Source organism: Pleurodeles waltl, chromosome 8 (genome assembly GCF_031143425.1).
Source record: "Pleurodeles waltl isolate 20211129_DDA chromosome 8, aPleWal1.hap1.20221129, whole genome shotgun sequence".
Classification (NCBI taxonomy): Eukaryota; Metazoa; Chordata; class Amphibia; order Caudata; family Salamandridae; genus Pleurodeles; species Pleurodeles waltl.
This window is the reverse complement of record NC_090447.1, coordinates 78,502,249-78,528,243: the sequence shown is the minus strand read 5'-3', so window position 1 is coordinate 78,528,243 and position 25,995 is coordinate 78,502,249. Positions and strand designations below refer to the sequence as shown.

Below are 25,995 nucleotides of genomic sequence, written 5' to 3'. Positions count from 1 at the left end.
CACTTTTCTGATAAAACTCATTATTAAGGGTGTCGAACCACTTGGTGCAACGGACGAAACTCTTCACTACAAGCAAGAAAACATCCGGCTATCAAATGAAGTACAGATGTGGAAATACCGTGCCAAGTGCTAACCCTGGGCTCTGCATGATGCCGTCAACACCCTCTCATACCGCCTTATTAATGCCACATAGTACTAGCCTGCCCACATACCGTCAATTGTTTTTCACAATTTCCTCTTGCCAGTTCAATTACCACATTCTTCTAGAAAGCGCACAGCGCCTGGAGGTCGTCAGGTGGTTGAAAAGGGCACTAGAGTTTAGCACTCGCGCACTTTGGCCACGAGGAAATACCGCTGCGATGCCCTTAGGCCCGTTCCAACTAGTCAAACTATCCTTTCGTCATACAGTCAACTTGCACTTTGTGAAGGTGCCACGCGGTAAACCGGGCGGTAAACAAGGCGCAACTGAGATGAATGCTGCCGTAGAGAAGAGGCCACGTGGTGACATCTCCATCCGTGCCAGAGAGGTGGGACTTGCTCCTGTGGTTCAAGGTGAGATGAAGATGCATGGATTTCACGCTCTGCAGGGGAGTGCAACAGCGCGCTCAGGACAGATGCTGCGTTATTCTCGTGTGTACTAAAAGGAAGTTTCAGTAAGGACCAGTGTTGGAGGCTGAGAGAGATTAGAAACACCCCCTTGATCCAATGAGGAGCACATTGGTGCATTCAGAACGCTCCTTGTGTAAAGTGACAAGCGCGTGTACAGCAGCACGGCTGGTTGCAACTTAAGGTGTCGGATGCATACATCCAATCCAAAGGAGAATGGAGGGGTGAAGCCATCCATGTGCTGGGTCTCCAACTCTGGAACCCCTTGAATCTGGAGCAACCACCCAGCCAGCAGGAGCTCACGGAGGCTAGACGATGAGGCTATCCAAGGAGGCCCTTGGCATCCATCTGGCTACGGTTGGACCCGTCCCTTAGCAGTCTGACCGGCCCAGTTTTACCCACGAGCCCTCCAAACTAAACTAACTTTCAAACAACCTCCAAAACAACCTCCAAAACAAGACTATGCAAAACTAGCCTCCAAACAACCTCCAAAACACAAAACAACACCATGCAAAACTAGCCTCCAAACAACCTCCAAAACAACAGTATGTATCCCTTCCACCCTACCACAAAACTAGCCTCCAAACAACCTCCAAGCAGCCTCCAAAACAACACTATGCAAAACTAGCCTCCAAACAACCTCCAAAACACAAAACAACACCATGCAAAACTAGCATCCAATCAACCTCCAAAACAACAGTATGTATCTCTTCCACCCTACCACAAAACTAGCCTCCAAACAACCTCCAAGCAGCCTCCAAAACAACACTATGCAAAACTAGCCTCCAAACAAAACTAGCCTCCAAACAACCTCCAAAACAACACCATGCAAAACTAGCCTCCAAACAAAACTAGCCCCCAAACAACCTCCAAAACAACACTATACAAAACTAGCCTCCAAACAACCTCCAAAACTACACTATTCACCCGTTCCACCCTACCACAACTGCAACAAACAGTCCTTTGAGCTGCAAAGTGGTCAGAAGGCAACACGCTACCACACTATAAAACTAAACAACACATAAAAACATGCTACCACACTATAAAACTACTCAACACATAAAAACGCGTTACCACACTACAAAACTACTCAACACATAAAAACATGTTACTACACTATAAAACTCCTCAACGCATAAAAACATGCTACCACACTATAAAACTACTCACCGCATAAAAACATGGTACCACACTATAAAACTACTCACCGCATATAAACATGGTACCACACTATAAAACTACTCACCGCATAAAAACATGGTACCACACTATAAAACTACTCACCGCATAAAAACATGGTACCACACTATAAAACTACTCATCGCATAAAAACATGGTACCACACTATAAAACTACTCAACGCATAAAAACATGTTACAACACTATAAAACTACTCAACGCATAAAAACATGTTACAACACTAAAAAACTACTTACCGCATAAAAACATGCTACCACACTATAAAACTACTCACCGCATAAAAACATGGTACAACACTATAAAACTACTCAACGCATAAAAACATGTTACAACACTATAAAACTACTCACCGCATAAAAACATGTTACCACACTATAAAACGACTCAACGCATAGCTAAATGCAGGTTCGTGAACTGTAACAAAAAGTTATGAAAGGAATCGCAATTCTGCATACTCGAGCAGAAGCGTGTCTGTGCCTAGACGCGTGGGGCTGTCCAGTAGCCCGTTTACTAAGCACATCTCACTGGTAGGATGAAAACAAAGATGCAAGAGCCAACAAAGTAGACATATCGAGGGCTCTTTCCAAACGCGCGCCAAAAATCAAGGACTTCACTGAGGCATCCTCGGCCCATCCTTCGATACCACCCAAGCACACAAACACCGTATCTCACCACACCCTCATCAAGAGACTCAACAGCAACGACATACAAGACAGCGCCCTCGAATGGATCGCCTCCTTCCTGACAGGACGTACTCACAGCATCCGACTATCTCCCTTCACCTCCGCGCCCACTAACATCATTTGCGGCATACCCCAACGCTCATCCCTCAGCCCCACATTGTTCAACACCTACCTGACCCACTTGGCCGAAATCATCAGATCCCACTGCCTCAACATCATCTCCTACGCAGACAATACTCAACTCATCCTCTCGCTCACTAAAAACCCTTTCACCACCAGAACAAACGTCCGCAATTCCATGACCAACTTAACCAGCATAGCTGATTGGATGAAAGCAAACTGCCTCAAACTCAACTCTGACAAGACGTAAGCCACGATCTTCTAAAAAAAAAAAAAAAAGAAAAACACTTTGATATGGGACCACAGCTGGTGGCCAGTCAAACTTGGACCCACTCCCATACCCACGAATCACGCGCGCAACCTAGGTGTTATCCTCAACAGCCAACTGGCCATGTAGCGGCAGATCAATAAAGTAATCTCCTCCTGCTTCCACACCCTTCGCATATTCTGCAGACATTTCCAATGTGTCCCAGCTGACACCAGGAACACCGTCACACAGGCCCTCGTCACCAGCTGCCTCGACTACGCAAAGCTCTTTACGCCGGCATCTCCTCCCAGCTCCCAAAGAAACTCAAGACAGTAGAGAACACCGCAACCAAACTCATCTCGGACCTCCCCAAACACACCCACATCACCCCCACCTCAGAAATCTCCACTGGCTTCCCGTTCAGAGGAGATGCCACTTCAAGCTCCTCACACATGCCTACAAGGCCCTGGACAATCAAGGACCGGATTACATCAACCACGCCTACACTTCAACCAACCTCCGCTCCTCCTCTCTGTCTCGCACGCACGCCCAGAATCCGTCTCAACCGCAGTGGTGGCCGCTCATTCTCCTACATCACCGCCAAAGCCTGGAACTATCTACCCCTCCCACTCCGAACCGCACCTTCCCTGGCAGACTTCAGGAAGAGACGCAAGACCTGCCTCTTTGACAGAGACATTGCACCCCAGCAACCAGATGCCCCTAGGGGTGACTGCGCCGTGCTCTATAAATGACTGATTAATTCAGTAGTACTACATGCTCTCATAAATGCCTAAGTGAATGAGCCCCAATACACTTAAAGTGGGAATATTTATTTACAATTAGTACAAAAAGAAAGAATTGCACCCTCTTTGCACTTTAACAGTACAGAGTTTCAAATTTCATGCCCGGATTATAAAGAGTTTGACGAGTACCTGACATAGTTTTCCAGAAGTACCACTTCACATGCTCAGAGATGCCTTTGTGAATTGGCCACATTACAATAACCACTGGACTAATGACTAACCTTAGGTCCCAGAGTACCATACTACTCGCCTTAAAGCACTTCAACGCCTCGTCAGGAGTAGTAAGCGCTATATAAATCTAATTACAATTACAATAATAAATACAGGACACGAGAAGCCTGGGAGCCATCTTAGATAAACACTGTTGCTGTGAAAGGCTCTACTGCCACTTAAAAACACCACAGAGTTGACCCTTTTAGACCACTAGTTTTGGCCCAGCCACGCTTTTGTCATGTGGCCTACATGTACCAAGCTAGATTAGGCATTACCTAACTACCATGTATACACAATCAGGCACCAAGGTCAAACCTTAAGTGGGATAACGAGGACCACATAAACCCAGCCTTAAAAGCACTCCAATAAACGTGACGGAAGCTGGGATAAGTTTTAAAGTTCTGAGCACCATGCACAAAGCACATGGAACAAGGGGCAGGTTACCTGCAGAAGAGGCGCTCTAGCTACTTTCCATATAGGAAGCTCCTTTCAGGCAGTGTATCACCATCAGCTAACCAAAGGCTGAACCACAGAGGCAGAATCCTGACTGAAGAGCTCAAATGTCCTTCTACAGGGTACAAAGTGCAGACAAAAACCACAAGCTCCAGGAGAACACTGAGAAGCACACCATTGCACCTGAGAACCAATGCCTCCAGGCATCGCCATGAGACACCGGCCAAGCAGAATCCGTGGCCACATTAGATTGCAAAGTCCATCCACACCCTGAATGGTATCTACCCTAACATATGTTTTGAAGCCCCTGCTCCCACACCTACAGATGAGTACTCGTATTAACACTAGAAATAGCTGACCGTACTAACCCCACGCCACACCCGGCGCGGTCCCACCCAACCGGGACTAAATTTGTAAAAGAATAAGTGCCGGGCCCTAAGAAGGAGGACACTGCAGTTTGCACCATCCATTGTCCCTGCCAGCACAATTACTAACCGTCACACTCTTACAACTGTGACAATTCATATTATTCCAGGCCCCCAAAGCTATAAGTATGGTTTCAGTGACCGGTATCAGTCATTGTTAATGTATATTGAATTAATAAATAGCTGTTGTAGTGCTCATCTCTGGATTAGATAAACAGTGCCACCATGTGGCAGACTGTCATAAGTGCCAGTACTGATAATTAAGTGCCAGTGCCAAGCACTGAGACCACCGGCTCAAATTAAGCACTGCATCCGACCTCAACTACCACACTAAAATCAACTATAGGCTGGGCACTGACACAAACATTCATTACTCACGGAAGAGAAAACAACACTTTAACAGACTCATGCGACCGCAGTTCAGTTACGCATGGAGACATGTCCCAGTGCACAAGGAAACAACCTTAGCTTTCTGCCAGTAAACTTCCTTAGTGTCAGCAACAATGCACAGGTCTGACAAGTGCCACACATCTTGCGTTAGACCCACACAAATCTAGTTTACCTCTGCCTCACAAAGGATTAGTGATTAATCACCTGTAAGAGTTGTTTCACAGCCATCTGTGTGAAAGCTCAAGTTGCTGCTGAAGTAAAATTCTCTCTTGTGGCTGACTTTAACAACTCTGCTAGTCACCCCTGTGACTAAGAGGACCACAACCTATAGCAGCCCTTCAGCACAAACCTCTGTTGTTTTGCAACATGAGCACTTAATTCAAAATAAAAACAACGTCCTGAACAGAACAGGCCACAGCTACAGCACAGGGCACCACTCAGAGGGAATGTGTACTTGCCTCGGGATGAAAATACCTCCAAAGCAGGCAAGACCTGCTTTTCTCATATATAGATACATTTAGAGTGACAGTGCGAGCCCCTGGGTAAACAGCTCCACTTGCCCCGCCCCCCTCTGTCGGCCCAAACTATGCCCCCTCCTCACCATAAAACACAGAATTGTCCTGAACTATTTATTTTAGAATAGAACTAAAAGGCCAGCAGATGAGGCCCCCTTAGAATACTCACTCACCCATACCCCAGGTATTTTCAAAACAAAGCATATAGTGAATGGAGCTGATACTTGAGCCAGAACACCTGAATAATACATTATAATCATAAACTGTACAATCAAGAGAACCCAGAGGAGTTCGTAGGTGAGAAGGTGCAAGCACTGTTCTGAAAGAAATAAAATATTTATTGGAAGGAAAGCTAAACATTCCAGAGCAGAAGCAGGGATGAGCATGAAATGGGGAGGACAGAACGAGAGATGGAGGCAAGACCCAGAGGAGGAGAATGGGGCGGTAGGAGAAAAGCCCTGGAGTAGAAACTAGAGCAGCGGAAACACTGAGAAGAGAGGACCCAGGAGCAGAGACTAGAGCAGCAGAAACACTGAGAAGAGAGGACCCAGAGCAGAGACTAGAGCAGCAGAAACACTGAGAAGAGAGGACCCAGGAGCAGAGACTGGAGCAGCAGAAACACTGAGAAGAGAGGACCCAGGAGCAGAGACTAGAGCATCAGAAACACTGAGAAGAGAGGACCTTGCAGCAGAGACTAGAGCATCAGAAACACTGAGAAGAGAGGACCCGGGAGCAGAGACTAGAGCATCAGAAACACTGAGAAGAGAGGACCCCGGAGCAGAGACTAGAGCAGCAGAAACACTGAGAAGAGAGGACACAGGAGCAGAAACTAGAGCAGCAGAAACACCGAGAAGACAGGACCCAGGAGCAGTGACTAGAGCAGCAGAAACACTAGTAAGAGAGGACCCGGGAGCAGAGACTAGAGCAGCAGAAACACTGAGAAGAGAGGACCCAGGAGCAGAGACTAGACCAGCAGAAACACTGAGAAGAGAGGACCCGGGGGCAGAGACTAGAGCAGCAGAAACACTGAGAAGAGAGGACCCAGGAGCAGAGACTAGAGCAGCAGAAACACTGAGAAGAGAGGACCCAGGAGCAGAGACTAGAGTAGCAGAAACACTGAGAAGAGAGGACCCAGGAGCAGAGACTAGAGCAGCAGAAACACTGAGAAGAGAGGACCCGGGGGCAGAGACTAGAGCAGCAGAAACACTGAGAAGAGAGGACCCGGGAGCAGAGACTAGTGCAGCAGAAACACCGAGAAGGGAGGACCCGGGAGCAGAGACTAGAGCAACAGAAACACTGAGAAGAGAGGACCCGGGAGCAGAGACTAGAGCAGCAGAAACACTGAGAAGAGAGGACCCAGGAGCAGAGACTAGAGCAGTAGAAACACTGAGAAGAAAGGACCCAGAGCAGAGACTAGAGCAGCAGAAACACACAGAAGAGAGGACCCCGGAGCAGAAACTAGAGCAGCAGAAACACTGAGAAGAGAGGACCCGGGAGCAGAGACTAGAGCAGCAGAAACACTGAGAAGACAGGACCCAGGAGCAGAGACTAGAGCATCAGAAACACTGAGAAGAGAGGACCCAGGAGCAGAGACTAGAGCAGCAGAAACACTGAGAAGAGAGGACCCCGGAGCAGAGACTAGAGCAGCAGAAACACTGAGAAGAGAGGACCCAGGAGCAGAGACTAGAGCAGCAGAAACACTGAGAAGAGAGGACCCAGTGAAGAGACTAGAGCAGCAGGAACACTGAGAGGAGAGGACCCCGGAGCAGAGACTAGAGCAGCAGAAACACTGAGAAGAGAGGACCCAGGAGCAGAGACTAGAGCAGCAGAAACACTGAGAAGAGAGGACCCAGGAGCAGAGACTAGAGCATCAGAAACACTGAGAAGAGAGGACCTTGCAGCAGAGACTAGAGCATCAGAAACACTGAGAAGAGAGGACCCGGGAGCAGAGACTAGAGCATCAGAAACACTGAGAAGAGAGGACCCAGGAGCAGAGACTAGAGCAGCAGAAACACTGAGAAGAGAGGACACAGGAGCAGAAACTAGAGCAGCAGAAACACCAAGAAGACAGGACCCAGGAGCAGTGACTAGAGCAGCAGAAACAATGAGAAGAGAGGACCCAGGAGCAGAGACTAGACCAGCAGAAACACTGAGAAGAGAGGACCCGGGGGCAGAGACTAGAGCAGCAGAAACACTGAGAAGAGAGGACCCGGGAGCAGAGACTAGAGCAGCAGAAACAATGAGAAGAGAGGACCCAGGAGCAGAGACTAGACCAGCAGAAACACTGAGAAGAGAGGACCCGGGGGCAGAGACTAGAGCAGCAGAAACACTGAGAAGAGAGGACCCGGGAGCAGAGACTAGTGCAGCAGAAACACCGAGAAGGGAGGACCCGGGAGCAGAGACTAGAGCAGCAGAAACACTGAGAAGAAAGGACCCGGGAGCAGAGACTAGAGCAACAGAAACACTGAGAAGAGAGGACCCGGGAGCAGAGACTAGAGCAGCAGAAACACTGAGAAGAGAGGACCCAGAGCAGAGACTAGAGCAGCAGAAACACACAGAAGAGAGGACCCCGGAGCAGAAACTAGAGCAGCAGAAACACTGAGAAGAGAGGACCCGGGAGCAGAGACTAGAGCAGCAGAAACACTGAGAAGACAGGACCCAGGAGCAGAGACTAGAGCATCATAAACACTGAGAAGAGAGGACCCAGGAGCAGAGACTAGAGCAGCAGAAACACTGAGAAGAGAGGACCCTGGAGCAGAGACTAGAGCAGCAGAAACACTGAGAAGAGAGGACCCAGGAGCAGAGACTAGAGCAGCAGAAACACTGAGAAGAGAGGACCCAGTGAAGAGACTAGAGCAGCAGGAACACTGAGAGGAAAGGACCCCGGAGCAGAGACTAGAGCAGCAGAAACACTGAGAAGAGAGGACCCAGGAGCAGAGACTAGAGCAGCAGAAACACTGAGAAGAGAGGACCCAGGGGCAGAGACTAAAGCAGCAGAAACACTGAGAAGAGAGGACCCGGGAGCAGAGACTAGAGCAGCAGAAACACTGAGAAGAGAGGACCCAGGGGCAGAGACTAGAGCAGCAGAAACACTGAGAAGAGAGGACCCGGGAGCAGAGACTAGAGCAGCAGAAACACTGAGAAGAGAGGACCCAGGAGCAGAGACTAGAGCAGCAGAAACACTGAGAAGAGAGGACCCGGGAGCAGAGACTAGAGCAGCAGAAACACTGAGAAGAGAGGACCCAGGAGCAGAGACTAGAGCAGCAGAAACACTGAGAAGAGAGGACCCGGGAGCAGAGACTAGAGCAGCAGAAACACTGAGAAGAGAGGACCCAGGAGCAGAGACTAGAGCAGCAGAAACACTGAGAAGAGAGGACCCGGGAGCAGAGACTAGAGCAGCAGAAACACTGAGAAGAGAGGACCCAGGAGCAGAGACTAGAGCATCAGAAACACTGAGAAGAGAGGTCCCGGGAGCAGAGACTAGAGCAGTAGAAACACTGAGAAGAGAGGACCCAGAGAAGAGACTAGAGCAGCAGAAACACTGAGAAGAGAGGACCCAGGAGCAGAGACTAGAGCAGCAGAAACACTGAGAAGAGAGGACCCGGGAGCAGAGACTAGAGCAGCAGAAACACTGAGAAGAGAGGACCCGGGAGCAGAGACTAGAGCAGCAGAAACACAGGACCCGGGAGCAGAGACTAGAGCAGCAGAAACACTGAGAAGAGAGGACCCGGGAGCAGAGACTAGAGCAGTAGAAACACTGAGAAGAGAGGACCCAGAGAGGAGACTAGAGCAGCAGAAACACTGAGAAGAGAGGACCCAGGAGCAGAAACTAGAGCAGCAGAAACACCGAGAAGACAGGACCCAGGAGTAGTGACTAGAGCAGCAGAAACACTAATAAGAGAGGACCCGGGAGCAGAGACTAGAGCAGCAGAAACACTGAGAAGAGAGGACCCAGGAGCAGAGACTAGACCAGCAGAAACACTGAGAAGAGAGGACCCGGGGGCAGAGACTAGAGCAGCAGAAACATTGAGAAGAGAGGACCCGGGAGCAGAGACTAGTGCAGCAGAAACACAGAGAAGGGAGGACCCGGGAGCAGAGACTAGAGCAACAGAAACACTGAGAAGAGAGGACCCGGGAGCAGAGACTAGAGCAGCAGAAACACTGAGAAGAGAGGACCCAGAGCAGAGACTAGAGCAGCAGAAACACACAGAAGAGAGGACCCAGGAGCAGAAACTAGAGCAGCAGAAACACTGAGAAGAGAGGACCCGGGAGCAGAGACTAGAGCAGCAGAAACACTGAGAAGACAGGACCCAGGAGCAGAGACTAGAGCATCAGAAACACTGAGAAGAGAGGACCCAGGAGCAGAGACTAGAGCAGCAGAAACACTGAGAAGAGAGGACCCCGGAGCAGAGACTAGAGCAGCAGAAACACTGAGAAGAGAGGACCCAGGAGAAGAGACTAGAGCAGCAGAAACACTGAGAAGAGAGGACCCAGTGAAGAGATTAGAGCAGCAGGAACACTGAGAGGAGAGGACCCCGGAGCAGAGACTAGAGCAGCAGAAACACTGAGAAGAGAGGACCCAGGAGCAGAGACTAGAGCAGCAGAAACACTGAGAAGAGAGGACCCAGGAGCAGAGACTAGAGCAGCAGAAACACTGAGAAGAGAGGACCCAGGAGCAGAGACTAGAGCAGCAGAAACACTGAGAAGAGAGGACCCAGGGGCAGAGACTAGAGCAGCAGAAACACTGAGAAGAGAGGACCCAGGAGCAGAGACTAGAGCAGCAGAAACACTGAGAAGAGAGGACCCAGGAGCAGAGACTAGAGCAGCAGAAACACTGAGAAGAGAGGACCCGGGAGCAGAGACTAGAGCAGCAGAAACACTGAGAAGAGAGGACCCGTGAGCAGAGACTAGAGCAGCAGAAACACTGAGAAGAGAGGACCCAGGAGCAGAGACTAGAGTAGCAGAAACACTGAGAAGAGAGGTCCCGGGAGCAGAGACTAGAGCAGCAGAAACACTGAGAAGAGAGGACCCAGGAGCAGAGACTAGAGCATCAGAAACACTGAGAAGAGAGGTCCCGGGAGCAGAGACTAGAGCAGTAGAAACACTGAGAAGAGAGGACCCAGAGAAGAGACTAGAGCAGCAGAAACACTGAGAAGAGAGGACCCAGGAGCAGAGACTAGAGCAGCAGAAACACTGAGAAGACAGGACCCGGGAGCAGAGACTAGAGCAGCAGAAACACTGAGAAGAGAGGACCCGGGAGCAGAGACTAGAGCAGCAGAAACACAGGACCCGGGAGCAGAGACTAGAGCAGCAGAAACACTGAGAAGAGAGGACCCGGGAGCAGAGACTAGAGCAGTAGAAACACTGAGAAGAGAGGACCCGGAGAAGAGACTAGAGCAGCAGAAACACTGAGAAGAGAGGACCCAGGAGCAGAGACTAGAGCAGCAGAAACACTGAGAAGAGAGGACCCAGGGGCAGAGACTAGAGCAGCAGAAACACTGAGAAGAGAGGACCCGGGAGCGAGACTAGAGCAGCAGAAACACTGAGAAGAGAGGACCCGGGAGCAGAGACTAGAGCAGCAGAAACACTGAGAAGAGAGGACCCGGGAGCAGAGACTAGAGCAGCAGAAACACTGAGAAGAGAGGACCCGGGAGCAGAGACTAGAGCAGCAGAAACACTGAGAAGAGAGGACCCGGGAGCAGAGACTAGAGCAGCAGAAACACTGAGAAGAGAGGACCCGGGAGCAGAGACTAGAGCAGCAGAAACACTGAGAAGAGAGGACCCGGGAGCAGAGACTAGAGCAGCAGAAACACTGAGAAGAGAGGACCCAGTGAAGAGACTAGAGCAGCAGGAACACTGAGAGGAGAGGACCCCAGAGCAGAGACTAGAGCAGCAGAAACACTGAGAAGAGAGGACCCAGGAGCAGAAACTAGAGCAGAAGAAACACTGAGAAGAGAGGACCCGGGAGCAGATACTAGAGCAGCAGAAACACTGAGAAGACAGGACCCAGGAGCAGAGACTAGAGCAGCAGAAACACTGAGAAGAGAGGACCCGGGAGCAGAGACTAGAGCAGCAGAAACACTGAGAAGAGAGGACCCCGGAGCAGAGACTAGAGCAGCAGAAACACTGAGAAGAGAGGACCCAGGGGCAGAGACTAGAGCAGCAGAAACACTGAGAAGAGAGGACCCAGTGAAGAGACTTGAGCAGCAGGAACACTGAGAGGAGAGGACCCCGGAGCAGAGACTAGAGCAGCAGAAACACTGAGAAAAGAGGACCCGGGAGCAGAGACTACAGCAGTAGAAACACTGAGAAGAGAGGACCCAGAGAAGAGACTAGAGCAGCAGAAACACTGAGAAGAGAGGACCCAGGGGCAGAGACTAGAGCAGCAGAAACATTGAGAAGAGAGGACCCAGGAGCAGAGACTAGAGCAGCAGAAACACTGAGAAGAGAGGACCCAGGAGCAGAGACTAGAGCAGCAGAAACACTGAGAAGAGAGGACCCGGGAGCAGAGACTAGAGCAGCAGAAACACTGAGAAGAGAGGACCCGGGAGCAGAGACTAGAGCAGCAGAAACACTGAGAAGAGAGGACCCGGAAGCAGAGACTAGAGCAGCAGAAACACTGAGAAGAGAGGACCCAGTGAAGAGACTAGAGCAGCAGGAACACTGAGAGGAGAGGACCCCAGAGCAGAGACAAGAGCAGCAGAAACACTGAGAAGAGAGGACCCAGGAGCAGAAACTAGAGCAGCAGAAACACTGAGAAGAGAGGACCCGGGAGCAGATACTAGAGCAGCAGAAACACTGAGAAGAGAGGACCCCGGAGCAGAGACTAGACCAGCAGAAACACTGAGAAGAGAGGACCCAGGAGCAGAGACTAGAGCAGCAGAAACACTGAGAAGAGAGGACCCAGTGAAGAGACTTGAGCAGCAGGAACACTGAGAGGAGAGGACCCCGGAGCAGAGACTAGAGCAGCAGAAACACTGAGAAGAGAGGACCCGGGAGCAGAGACTAGAGCAGCAGAAACACTGAGAAGAGAGGACCCGGGAGCAGAGACTAGAGCAGCAGAAACACTGAGAAGACAGGACCCAGGAGCAGAGACTAGAGCAGCAGAAACACTGAGAAGAGAGGACCCGGGAGCAGAGACTAGAGCAGCAGAAACACTGAGAAGAGAGGACCCAGGAGCAGAGACTAGAGCATCAGAAACACTGAGAAGAGAGGTCCCGGGAGCAGAGACTAGAGCAGTAGAAACACTGAGACGAGAGGACCCAGAGAAGAGACTAGAGCAGCAGAAACACTGAGAAGAGAGGACCCAGGAGCAGAGACTAGAGCAGCAGAAACACTGAGAAGAGAGGACCCGGGAGCAGAGACTAGAGCAGCAGAAACACTGAGAAGAGAGGACCCGGGAGCAGAGACATAGAGCAGCAGAAACACTGAGAAGAGAGGACCCGGGAGCAGAGACTAGAGCAGTAGAAACACTGAGAAGAGAGGACCCGGGAGCAGAGACTAGAGCAGTAGAAACACTGAGAAGAGAGGACCCAGAGAAGAGACTAGAGCAGCAGAAACACTGAGAAGAGAGGACCCAGGAGCAGAGACTAGAGCAGCAGAAACACTGAGAAGAGAGGACCCAGGGGCAGAGACTAGAGCAGCAGAAACACTGAGAAGAGAGGACCCGGGAGCAGAGACTAGAGCAGCAGAAACACTGAGAAGAGAGGACCCGGGAGCAGAGACTAGAGCAGCAGAAACACTGAGAAGAGAGGACCCGGGAGCAGAGACTAGAGCAGCAGAAACACTGAGAAGAGAGGACCCGGGAGCAGAGACTAGAGCAGCAGAAACACTGAGAAGAGAGGACCCGGGAGCAGAGACTAGAGCAGCAGAAACACTGAGAAGAGAGGACCCGGGAGCAGAGACTAGAGCAGCAGAAACACTGAGAAGAGAGGACCCGGGAGCAGAGACTAGAGCAGCAGAAACACTGAGAAGAGAGGACCCAGTGAAGAGACTAGAGCAGCAGGAACACTGAGAGGAGAGGACCCCAGAGCAGAGACTAGAGCAGCAGAAACACTGAGAAGAGAGGACCCAGGAGCAGAAACTAGAGCAGAAGAAACACTGAGAAGAGAGGACCCGGGAGCAGATACTAGAGCAGCAGAAACACTGAGAAGACAGGACCCAGGAGCAGAGACTAGAGCAGCAGAACAACTGAGAAGAGAGGACCCGGGAGCAGAGACTAGAGCAGCAGAAACACTGAGAAGAGAGGTCCCCGGAGCAGAGACTAAAGCAGCAGAAACACTGAGAAGAGAGGACCCAGGAGCAGAGACTAGAGCAGCAGAAACACTGAGAAGAGAGGACCCAGTGAAGAGACTTGAGCAGCAGGAACACTGAGAGGAGAGGACCCCGGAGCAGAGACTAGAGCAGCAGAAACACTGAGAAGAGAGGACCCAGGAGCAGAGACTAGAGCAGCAGAAACACTGAGAAGAGAGGACCCGGGAGCAGAGACTAGAGCAGCAGAAACACTGAGAAGACAGGACCCAGGAGCAGAGACTAGAGCAGCAGAAACACTGAGAAGAGAGGACCCGGGAGCAGAGACTAGAGCAGCAGAAACACTGAGAAGAGAGGACCCAGAAGCAGAGACTAGAGCATCAGAAACACTGAGAAGAGAGGTCCCGGGAGCAGAGACTAGAGCAGTAGAAACACTGAGACGAGAGGACCCAGAGAAGAGACTAGAGCAGCAGAAACACTGAGAAGAGAGGAAACAGGAGCAGAGACTAGAGCAGCAGAAACACTGAGATGAGAGGACCCGGGAGCAGAGACTAGAGCAGTAGAAACACTGAGACGAGAGGACCCAGAGAAGAGACTAGAGCAGCAGAAACACTGAGAAGAGAGGACCCAAGGGCAGAGACTAGAGCAGCAGAAACATTGAGAAGAGAGGACCCGGGAGCAGAGACTAGAGCAGCAGAAACACAGGACCCGGGAGCAGAGACTAGAGCAGCAGAAACACTGAGAAGAGAGGACCCGGGAGCAGAGACTAGAGCAGTAGAAACACTGAGAAGAGAGGACCCAGAGAAGAGACTAGAGCAGCAGAAACACTGAGAAGAGAGGACCCAGGGGCAGAGACTAGAGCAGCAGAAACATTGAGAAGAGAGGACCCAGGAGCAGAGACTAGAGCAGCAGAAACACTGAGAAGAGAGGACCCAGGAGCAGAGACTAGAGCAGCAGAAACACTGAGAAGAGAGGACCCGGGAGCAGAGACTAGAGCAGCAGAAACACTGAGAAGAGAGGACCCGGGAGCAGAGACTAGAGCAGCAGAAACACTGAGAAGAGAGGACCCGGGAGCAGAGACTAGAGCAGCAGAAACACTGAGAAGAGAGGACCCAGTGAAGAGACTAGAACAGCAGGAACACTGAGAGGAGAGGACCCCAGAGCAGAGACTAGAGCAGCAGAAACACTGAGAAGAGAGGACCCAGGAGCAGAAACTAGAGCAGCAGAAACACTGAGAAGAGAGGACCCGGGAGCAGATACTAGAGCAGCAGAAACACTGAGAAGAGAGGACCCCGGAGCAGAGACTAGACCAGCAGAAACACTGAGAAGAGAGGACCCAGGAGCAGAGACTAGAGCAGCAGAAACACTGAGAAGAGAGGACCCAGGAGCAGAGACTAGAGCAGCAGAAACACTGAGGAGAGAGGACCCGGGAGCAGAGACTAGAGCAGCAGAAACACTGAGAAGACAGGACCCGGGAGCAGAGACTAGAGCAGCAGAAACACTGAGAAGAGAGGACCCGGGACCAGAGACTAGAGCAGCAGAAACACTGAGAAGAGAGGACCCCGGAGCAGAGACTAGAGCAGCAGAAACACTGAGAAGAGAGGACCCAGGAGCAGAGACTAGAGCATCAGAAACACTGAGAAGAGAGGTCCCGGGAGCAAAGACTAGAGCAGTAGAAACACTGAGAAGAGAGGACCCAGAGAAGAGACTAGAGCAGCAGAAACACTGAGAAGAGAGGACCCAGGAGCAGAGACTAGAGCAGCAGAAACACTGAGAAGAGAGGACCCGGGAGCAGAGACTAGAGCAGCAGAAACACTGAGAAGAGAGGACCCGGGAGTAGAGACATAGAGCAGCAGAAACACTGAGAAGAGAGGACCCGGGAGCAGAGACTAGAGCAGCAGAAACACTGAGAAGAGAAGACCCGGGAGCAGAGACTAGAGCAGTAGAAACACTGAGAAGAAAGGACCCAGAGAAGAGACTAGAGCAGCAGAAACACTGAGAAGAGAGGACCCAGGATCAGAGACTAGAGCAGCAGAAACACTGAGAAGAGAGGACCCAGGGGCAGAGACTAGAGCATCAGAAACACTGAGAAGAGAGGACCCAGGAGCAGAGACTAGAGCAGCAGAAACACTGAGAAGAGAGGACCCAGGAGCAGAGACTAGAGCAGCAGAAACACTGAGAAGAGAGGACCCGGGAGCAGAGACTAGAGCAACAGAAACACTGAGAAGAGAGGACCCGGGAGCAGAGACTAGAGCTGCAGAAACACTGAGAAGAGAGGACCCAGGAGCAGAGACTAGAGCAGCAGAAACACTGAGAAGAAAGGACCCGGGAGCAGAGACTAGAGCAGCAGAAACACTGAGAAGACAGGACCCCGGAGCAGAGACTAGAGCAGCAGAAACACGGAGAAGACAGGACCCGGGAGCAGAGACTAGAGCAGCAGAAACACTGAGAAGAGAGGACCCAGGAGCAGAGACTAGAGCAGCAGAAACACTGAGAAGAGAGGACCCAGGAGCAGAGACTAGAGCAGCAGAAACACTAATAAGAGAGGACCCCGGAGCAGACTAGAGCAGCAGAAACACTGAGAAGAGAGGACCCGGGAGCAGAGACTAGATCAGCAGAAACACCGAGAAGAGAGGACCCGGGATCAGAGACTAGAGCAGCAGAAACGACGAGAAGAGAGGACCCGGGAGCAGAGACTAGAGCAGAAGAAACCCCGAGAAGAGAGGACCCGGGAGCAGAGACTAGAGCAGCAGAAACACTGAGAAGAGAGGACCCGGGAGCAGAGACTAGAGCAGCAGAAACACTGAGAAGAGAGGACCCAGGAGCAGAGACTAGAGCAGCAGAAACACTGAGAAGAGAGGACCCAGGAGCAGAGACTAGAGCAGCAGAAACACTGAGAAGAGAGGACACAGGGGCAGAGACTAGAGCAGCAGAAACACTGAGAAGAGAGGACACAGGGGCAGAGACTAGAGCAGCAGAAACACTGAGAAGAGAGGACCCCGGAGCATAGACTAGAGCGTCTGAAACACTGAGAAGAGAAGACCCCGGAGCAGAGACTAGAGCATCAGAAACACTGAGAAGAGAGGAGCCAGGAGCAGAGACTAGAGCAGCAGAAACACTGAGAAGAGAGGACCCGGGGGCAGAGACTAGAGCAACAGAAACGCTGAGAAGAGAGGACCCGGGAGCAGAGACTAGAGCAGCATAAACACTAATAAGAGAGGACCCTGGAGCAGAGACTAGAGCAGCAGAAACACTGAGGAGAGAGGACCCAGAGCAGAGACTAGAGCAGCAGAAACACTGAGAAGAGAGGACCCAGGAGCAGAGACTATAGCAGCAGAAACACTGAGAAGACAGGACCCAGGAGCAGTGACTAGAGCAGCAGAAACACTAATAAGAGAGGACCCTGGAGCAGAGACTAGAGCAGCAGAAACACTGAGAAGAGAGGACCCCGGAGCAGACTAGAGCATCAGCAACACTGAGAAGAGAGGACCCAGGAGCAGAGACTAGAGCAGCAGAAACACTGAGAAGAGAGGACCGGGAGCAGAGACTAGAGCAGCAGAAACACTAATAAGAGAGGACCCCGGAGCAGACTAGAGCAGCAGAAACACTGAGAAGAGAGGACCCGGGAGCAGAGACTAGAGCAGCAGAAACACCGAGAAGAGAGGACCCAGAGCAGAGACTAGACCAGCAGAAACACTGAGAAGAGAGGACCCTGGAGCAGAGACTAGAGCAGAAGAAACCCCGAGAAGAGAGGACCCAGAGCAGAGACTAGACCAGCAGAAACACTGAGAAGAGAGGACCCTGGAGCAGAGACTAGAGCAGAAGAAACACTGAGAAGAGAGGACCAGGGAGCAGAGACTAGAGCAGCAGAAACACTGAGAAGAGAGGACCAGGGAGCAGAGACTAGAGCAGCAGAAACACTGAGAAGAGGGGACCCTGGAGCAGAGACTAGAGCAGCAGAAACACTGAGAAGAGGTGACCCAGGAGCAGAGACTAGAGCAGTAGAAACACTGAGAAGAGAGGACCCGGGAGCAGAGACTAGAGCAGCAGAAACACTGAGAAGAGGTGACCCTGGAGCAGAGACTAGAGCAGCAGAAACACTGAGAAGAGGTGACCCTGGAGCAGAGACTAGAGCAGCAGAAACACTGAGAAGGGAGGACCCGGGAGCAGAGACTAGAGCAGCAGGAACACTGAGAAGGGAGGACCCGGGAGCAGAGACTAGAGCTTCAAAAACACTGAGAAGAGGGGATCCAGGAGCAGAGACTAGAGCAGCAGAAACACTGAGAAGAGAGGACCCAGGCGCGAGGCTCAGTTCCGCAGGAGCTGAGGTTGCAGGAACACAGAGGCTTGCATGCAAATGGGTAGACAGGAGCACGGTCAGCTGCATGGGTAGAGTCAGGCGTTCACATGGGTCTGTCAAGGGACCGGCAGTGGCCAACCGCTGCAGCAACAACTAGGGTTTCGGCACCATAGCTGCCAAGTTTCACAGGTCCATGCGAGATGTGCTGCTCCAGGACAGATTTTTTCCTTTGAATTCTAGGACCCGTAGTCCTGATTTATAATGTAATAAACGAAATTACAAGTCGCAGAAGTCAAAGAAAAAATAAGGACTGGAGCAGCACATCAAGCATGGACCTGGGAAACTTGGCAGGGTTTCACCACTTTCATGGCAGAGACTGCTGGGAGATAGCTTAAGAGTGTCTTTCTCCCATTGTCCCAGCCATGTGCACAATGTCTGCTGTAGGTCAGTACCAGCTCCAAATACCAACAGGCACCATTGTCCCTGTGCAGTGCGGCTTCACACACTCTTGCAGGCCCAGTATTGCTGCAGAACAACCTCACAGATCTGCACGGGACCTGCCAGAGGCCTACCTGCACTGCACGACCTCTAGGAACAGCACAGGAGGCCTGAGGACTGCCATGGAGGGGAATAGGTGATGGGGGAGGGGAGAGGCGGGTGAGTGGAACAGTAAACGAACAAAGCTCTGCCTAATGCACTGTTTGCTTTTTTATAGCGTGAACTCAACCGGAAGGTATTTGAGCACTTTATATGAGCACCAGTTACATTACATAAGAACACATTGATTTTTGGTGGACAAAGGGACATTAAGGGCCTGATTTAGATATTGGAAGAGGGATTACTTTGTCACAACGGTGATAAATATAAGATCCACCAAAATCGAAATCCCTTAGAAAATAATGGGATTTCGATTCTGGCGGCCCCTCCGCCAATACTTAAATCAGGCCCTAAGTGATTTGCTCAGAATCGCAGGATGCTGAGCCGACGCCGAGACCTGAACCTGAACCTGGTTCCCCATCTTCAAAGTCAGCAGCTCTGGCCCTTACGCCACATTTTCTCCCCCATTCCAATGACTTCACAGTGTCACTCACAAATGTTACTGTGTGTCCGTGGAAATCTTGATAAACCTAGATCACGGTGCCAGGCTCACAGCGAGATGCACTAGAACACGTCAGCATGGGTGCACTCTTGACACAATAACAAAATGTGACACTCCATAGAAGATCCTTCCTCACGATGCATTGGACACTAACATGAAGGGGGCTGGCCCTGTCATGTGCAGAATGAGGCGCAGCACACATAGAACCATATGAACATGGAGCCTCATTTACAAGAACTGATGCATTGATGCGTCAGTTTTCTTGCACCTGCCACAAATGCCCTTACGATGCTATGGATACGCTCTATTTACAATACAGTGCTCCATGACGCAAGGATTCAAGGATGCGTCAGAAATTCTGATGCATGTGGTGCTAATGTGACGCATTGCTGGAGTTGGTCATAAGACTGACGCATCTCCAGTAAATCATCAGAACACAAGGGCAAGTCCCATGTTGAAAGCTCTGCGTCAATCTTTATGCCTGGTTTGAGGCGGCATAGGGATTTTTGATGCAGTCAGGTCATAGAGTGACAGTGAAAAGTGGTAAATGTCACTGCATCACTTCTATGTGGCTTTTAACGTGGGAATGCCTAACCTGCATACATTATTCCCTGTGCCGGTATTATGTGACGCAGGCCTCTACAAACTGACGCATCGGGTCCAATGTGTCAGTTTGTAAATATAGAGCAGTGTGGAGCAATGATTGCACTGCCGCTGCGTAAAAAAAAAAATACGCTGTGGCTGCGCAAAGATTGTTGTAAATATGGGCCATGGTGCCCTGCACTGTGGCCTGTCTGCCTGACAGGGCGAGTCCAGAAAGAGAATAACAGTCCCTGACCCAGCGCTCCCAGATGTGCCTGCCTCCTCATCTGGAGGACTCGCCCAGTGACCGCACACATGTCCTACGCTGAACTTTAGCGCTGCAGAGTTTAGAACTGCATCAGGCAGATGTGCTGGGCACCGAGGAGCGCCTGCAATCCTCAAATCACTGGACCCGCTACTTCGCAACACTACGGATATAACGCACGATTTACAACGGACCAGCACAATATCATCTAAGTAACACGAGTGCACATTTATCTAAATTTCCCTGTACAATTGAAAACGATAAAGTTTTCTTTTCTTTTCAGAAGGGGTATACCCTTAAACCTTTCTCGGCAGTATTTCGAGGGAGCACATTTTACATACATGTTGCATGCACTGTCTCTTTCAAAGAAGTTACATCTAATGGGCGGCAGTCTCGTGCGGTCTGACCATCTAATATACACCATCACATGTTTATGTTTGCTTTACATACAAAAAGGGTATTGTTACGGATTTGTTAGCTACAACAACACAACACCTCGCTTTTTGTCGTCATATTACATCCTGACACCAGGGACACACCAGAGCAGTGGCTAAAAGAAAAGCACAGGTTCTGACCTCCCATCACAAGGAAAACACAAGTTAAAATGCATATTTAAGAGACGTGAAAATCCCCAGTTCGAATCCAGTGGGGCTGACGGTCCTTCATCCTTCTGAAACGGAGAAGAGGAGTGCCCAGTGTGCTTTTACGTGTTATTAGGATAGAGGTTAAATTGGCAGACTTCAGTGACGCGTGACCTATAGCGCTTGACAACCCTTCCACCCGGCGTGCAGCACAGTGCCTTGAAGCTGACGTAGGGCGGCACGCGGCGCTTTATCAGCCCAAAGAAGCGGCGCTAGCCCTTACCTGAGTTCTTGTTGTGCAGCAGGAACTCCATCTGCAGCCGCTGGCCGGCGTTCTCGGCGAGGGCGGCGGGGCTGGGGCAGGCAGGGTCCCCCGAGAAGCAGCCCACCTCGGCCCCGCAGAAGACTAGCGAGAGGGTCTCCGCCAGGTCGGTGGTCGTCACAGCAGCGCACAGGGCCTGTGGGGGGGACGGAGAGGGCGGTTAGGGCAATACTCCAAGTGTCAGAAGATGAGATCAGGGCTTCTAGGGGTGCAAGACGTTTCACAACATTTTACATGCACAAGTACCGTTGTTAGGATGCAGTTCCCATTGAAAAAACTTTTTTTTTTATTTGCGTATAACTTTGACGTAATTTGACAACTCAGTACGTAATTTGACAGGCCTTTAGCATGTTAAGCTCACTGTGGAAGTTTGCTGCAGAGCTATTCTGCAAATTAAAGCGTTTCTGTCGCATGCTTAATCACTTCCAATCCCGGCTGCCCTGTGTGACAAGTTGTGCGACCCTGGGCAAATCACATTCAGAGCTGTATGACAAGGCACACTGTAGCTAACGGTATAAAACTAATTTTCATTACACGAGTCGATGCAAATGTAGAACGCAGTGGGGTAACAATAGCCCCCGCAGCCCCCGCGGGAAGGGGACTGTTCGAGCTCCAAGGGCCCCCTCAGCAAAGTGCACTGTGCACGGGGCCCTGGACTGACAGCTCTCACTACCCCCCCCCCCCCCTGTACTTTGCGTGGGGGGGGGGGGGGTCGAGCTTCGTTACGGCACTGGCAGAAGGCGGATGAATGCGTGCACTTACTAAAACTTACATTTCACAACACATTGAAAAGTTGGCATCTAGACGCGAGTCTTCCTATAGACCGGTTCACTTACCTAACAAAATGTAGTAGCGCCTAGAAGCAGGTTGCACGCCAGAATTAAACGCTGTATCACCAGGACGTTCACATTTAAAAGCCACCACTCACACTCGTACTCAGCCCAAGAGACGCCGCGGCCCAGAGACCCCCGCGACACCAACAGGCATGAACAGCGGAGAGGTTTCCCCAAAAAGAGCTGGTTGTGCAGTGAGACCTCCCGTGTGACTGAGATTGCAGCCGGCCGGGCTCAGTGCCTTCTGAGTCAGTCAGGGAGGGCGGGCCCGAGCCGGCCCCGGCTCACATCTGGGCTGGGAAGGCCTCCCTCCTCCAGGCTGCCAGTCCCTGAGCTCCGGGGGGGGGGCTGCCAGCCCTCATCAAAAATAAACAAAGCGTGGATGGAGCGCCCACAGCCGCCCTCCCTCCCCCCAGCCTGGCACTGCCCGCACCCTGGAGCAATTACCACCACTCCGTTCAAACTTGTATTAAAAACAGAGGTGCCGGCAAAGGGAATGTAATTCCTCACGTATTTAAACCAGAAATAAAATACCGTGAGCGGCTAGAAGGCGTGGACGTGGACAAGTGCTTTGTTAATCGTTATCCGAGTTCAAATCCCGGCTTCTCCACTTCACTTAAACAGTGTGACCCTGAGCAAATGACTTTGATTGGCTTACACTGTTTGGCTTAACTGTTGGCTTAACTGCCCTCAGTTTTAGGGCAGTGATTTGGAAAGGCAACTTCAAAGTGTTTTTGCAACGGAAATCGAACTCGGATATAACACCTTAAGACTAAGGCGGAGACAGGGTGCTGGGGGTTTAGCAATGGGCCTTTAACTTCTGGCGGTACCACTTCAGAGTCCACTGAACCCGCTGTAGGACATCAGGGGCGCGTACTGTGATCATTCAATGCCAGACAGGATGCACTTTAAAGTCGATGGATGGGTTCATGCACCTGCAGCAGAGCTCTGTGCAGACCGCGAAGGTCGTAGGTTTGGATCTCAGAGGGACTGGCTTAGCCTTTCATTGTAAAGTCGATGGATGGATCCCTGCACCTGCAGCACAGCTCTGTGCAGACCTTGAAGGTCGTAGGTTTGGATCTCAGAAGGACTGGCTTAGCCTTTCATTGTAAAGTCGATGGATGGATCCCTGCACCTGCAGCACAGCTCTGTGCAGACCTTGAAGGTCGTAGGTTTGGATCTCAGAGGGACTGGCTTAGTCTTTCATTGTAAAGTCGATGGATGGATCCCTGCACCTGCAGCAGAGCTCTGTGCAGACCTTGAAGGTCGTAGCTTTGGATCTCAGAGGGACTGGCTTAGTCTTTCATTGTAAAGTCGATGGATGGATCCCTGCACCTGCAGCACAGCTCTGTGCAGACCTTGAAGGTCGTAGGTTTGGATCTCAGAGGGACTGGCTTAGCCTTTCATTGTAAAGTCGATGGATGGGTTCATGCACCTGCAGCAGAGCTCTGTGCAGACCGCGAAGGTCGTAGGTTTGGATCTCAGAGGGACTGGCTTAGTCTTTCATTGTAAAGTCGATGGATGGGTTCATGCACCTGCAGCACAGCTCTGTGCAGACCTTGAAGGTCGTAGGGTTGGATCTCAGAAGGACTGGCTCCGTCTTTCATTGGAGTGGGGGCAAAGGTAACACCTCTGAGTTACAGCGCTACATTAATTCAGGATGTGGCAGCTGGTGCTATACAACTGATGTGTTTAGTTCTTGTAGCTTGTTGTGGAAGGCCTATTGTGTACAATACCAACGCCTAAAGTCCCTCGTTGCCAGTTCCCCAAAGCGGTATCCCCTTTCCATCCAACAACACGTCTTTCAATGTCTCATGACCAGTGCTTAATTTGAGCCGGTGGTTTCCGGCGCCTAGCAACAGCACTTCATTGTCAACACCGGGGCTTGTACCAGCCTGCCTGTCTAATTTATGCATAAGCACAACCGTTTTTTAATTAATTCCGTATACATTAAAATGACTATTTACTGCCATGCCAGCCATTCTTACAGCTTTGGGGGCCTGGAATAGGCGGGATTGCCACACTTGTAGTAGGGTGACCACCTGGCATTGAGGCAAATTCTGGACAGGACTGTAAAAAATTCAGGACAGAGGGTCAAAATTCAGGACAAAAATTCAGGACAAAGGGTCAAAATTCAGGACAAAAATTCAAGCGCAAACTTAAGTTTTACAGACACAGGCAACAGAAGCCATGCCTCACTATGTTGTCAGTGCCTTTATTTACTCTTTTTTAACTCAGCGCTATTTATTCACTGTGGTCTTTTTGTGATTGCCTCCTGGTGTGCTACATTCAGGTGTCACATTACGTCCTTGTTCAGTAGTAAATTAATGCCCTTCAGTACTGCGGCAAGGCCACCCCCTACCCGAATCTACCCGATCTTTCCTGAAGAGAAAGTCACAGCAACATTTTGATTATGTTTCTTCTGAACATTTTAAAACCCCTGGCACACGGTTTGGGAAACATTACGGTAATTAACCTTATGCTACTTTAAACAAATTGAACAAAAAACATCTGGCTTACCCCAATTGCCCATGGACCTTCACCCTAAACAAAAATTAAAGAGGCAGGGCAGATGGTGTGGGCGACAGCCTCACACCTAATGTCAGGATGTGAGGTACCCGTAACTTGTCTGTAGTCTCACTGCACTAGGGTGTATGTCTGGGACTCTACATTTATCTCAGAAATGGGAGCCCGGACTACCAATCAAAGATAATAATAAAAGAGGAGGATGAAATCAAGATCAAATGCGAGATCCACGGCAAGTAATTCAAAGGGTTGTTGCTAAGAAGTGGATAAATAAGGAAGAGAAGAACAAGGTGGGACGATTCCTAAAATCAGACAAGATGGGTCCACCAAGACTATCGGAAGGTATTGGGTACCTGGGGAGTTTTCTCTGCACACAGGAGCGAAACAGAAGGGGCACTGTCAAGTGGTTGAACAATCAACACCCATCCACCTTGGCAAACTCTTCTGGTGCAATGGTCCGCTGCTCGTGCTTGTGAAGGGTGAGCAGGGGCCAGACCCCTTGCAAGGTTGTGCAAGGCAATTGCCCGCTTTGTCCATGTCTTTAAATGGTTTTGAAATTGAGCAAAAGCCAAACTAGTGATTTGTGTTATCCCTAAGAGTCAAGTACACATAGAATCTTCAAAATATTTGGGATGTAAATTGCACAAACAATATGTAAAAACTTTACAATGTAATCAGTGTTTCTTTAACATATGGCACTGTTTTCCCCTTTATATAAAATTAGATTTTAGTTTGAACTGGGAACCAGTTACCTTTTGATACCTAGTGATTAATATCTACCATTCTCCCACTGATTTGCAGGATGGAAATCTCAGCAGAGCATCACGGACCCTCCAAGCCCAGTTTGCTTTTTGGTCTTCTCTTCTGCTTTCTGTAGTGAGCCATGTGGCACTAGCGAAGATGGGGTGCTACCCCAATGATAGCATTATTTTGCAAACCTTCCCCTGGTCGTCCTTCATTCTTTCTTCAGACAGGCCACACGTCTGATTTGGTCGCTGCGGCACCGTCAGGTAGCTCTTTCCACTCTAAAGCTAACTGTGACTGCGGGTGGATAGGTCTTCTGGACTTAGAATGCTATTATTCAGCTGCAGATGTCCAATGGGTGGCTCACTGGCTTTCTGCCCACCTCCCTGCAAGAGATGGGGTTTACCAGTAAAGACTTTTAAGGAAGGCTTAATGCACTGCTCATCGTTTCGTACTGACCATTCTATGGATCACCATCCGGGGTTATCATGCATGGCTTTCTCTTGCCTTGCCAGAACCTGTAAACTCACTGACATGAAGAAACCCTATTCTCCTGCACTACCTTTGCTAAGCCTTCCCACTCGCACAGGATGGCTTTGCTCAGAGCAACTCCATCAGTGGCATGTTGCAGGTGTCTTAAAATTGGGGGATTTGTTTCTGGACGTCGAGCTACTATATTTCCAAACCCTTGTGGCAGACTACCATCTTCACCCCGGTCAACTCCTTACTTACAAGCACCTTAAGTAATCATTAAATGCCCTGTTTCATGTCTGCCACCTAGCACTAACCCTACAAGAGGTGTGCCAGAAGCTGTACACCATAGGAACTGGTGGCAAAC

The 25,995-nt window shown here is 50.5% G+C and overlaps 1 protein-coding gene across 16 annotated transcripts in view; it reads right to left on the bottom strand.

The window, feature by feature from the left end:
• Positions 1–25,995, bottom strand: part of ARAP1 (ArfGAP with RhoGAP domain, ankyrin repeat and PH domain 1) — a 720,258-nt gene that overhangs the window by 128,875 nt on the left and 565,388 nt on the right. For all 16 annotated transcript variants that reach the window (XM_069203774.1, XM_069203773.1, XM_069203771.1 and 13 more), the window contains one exon: positions 21,016–21,190. In XM_069203774.1, coding sequence (XP_069059875.1) covers positions 21,016–21,190 — 175 coding nt within the window. The remainder of the gene's footprint in view (positions 1–21,015; positions 21,191–25,995) is intronic.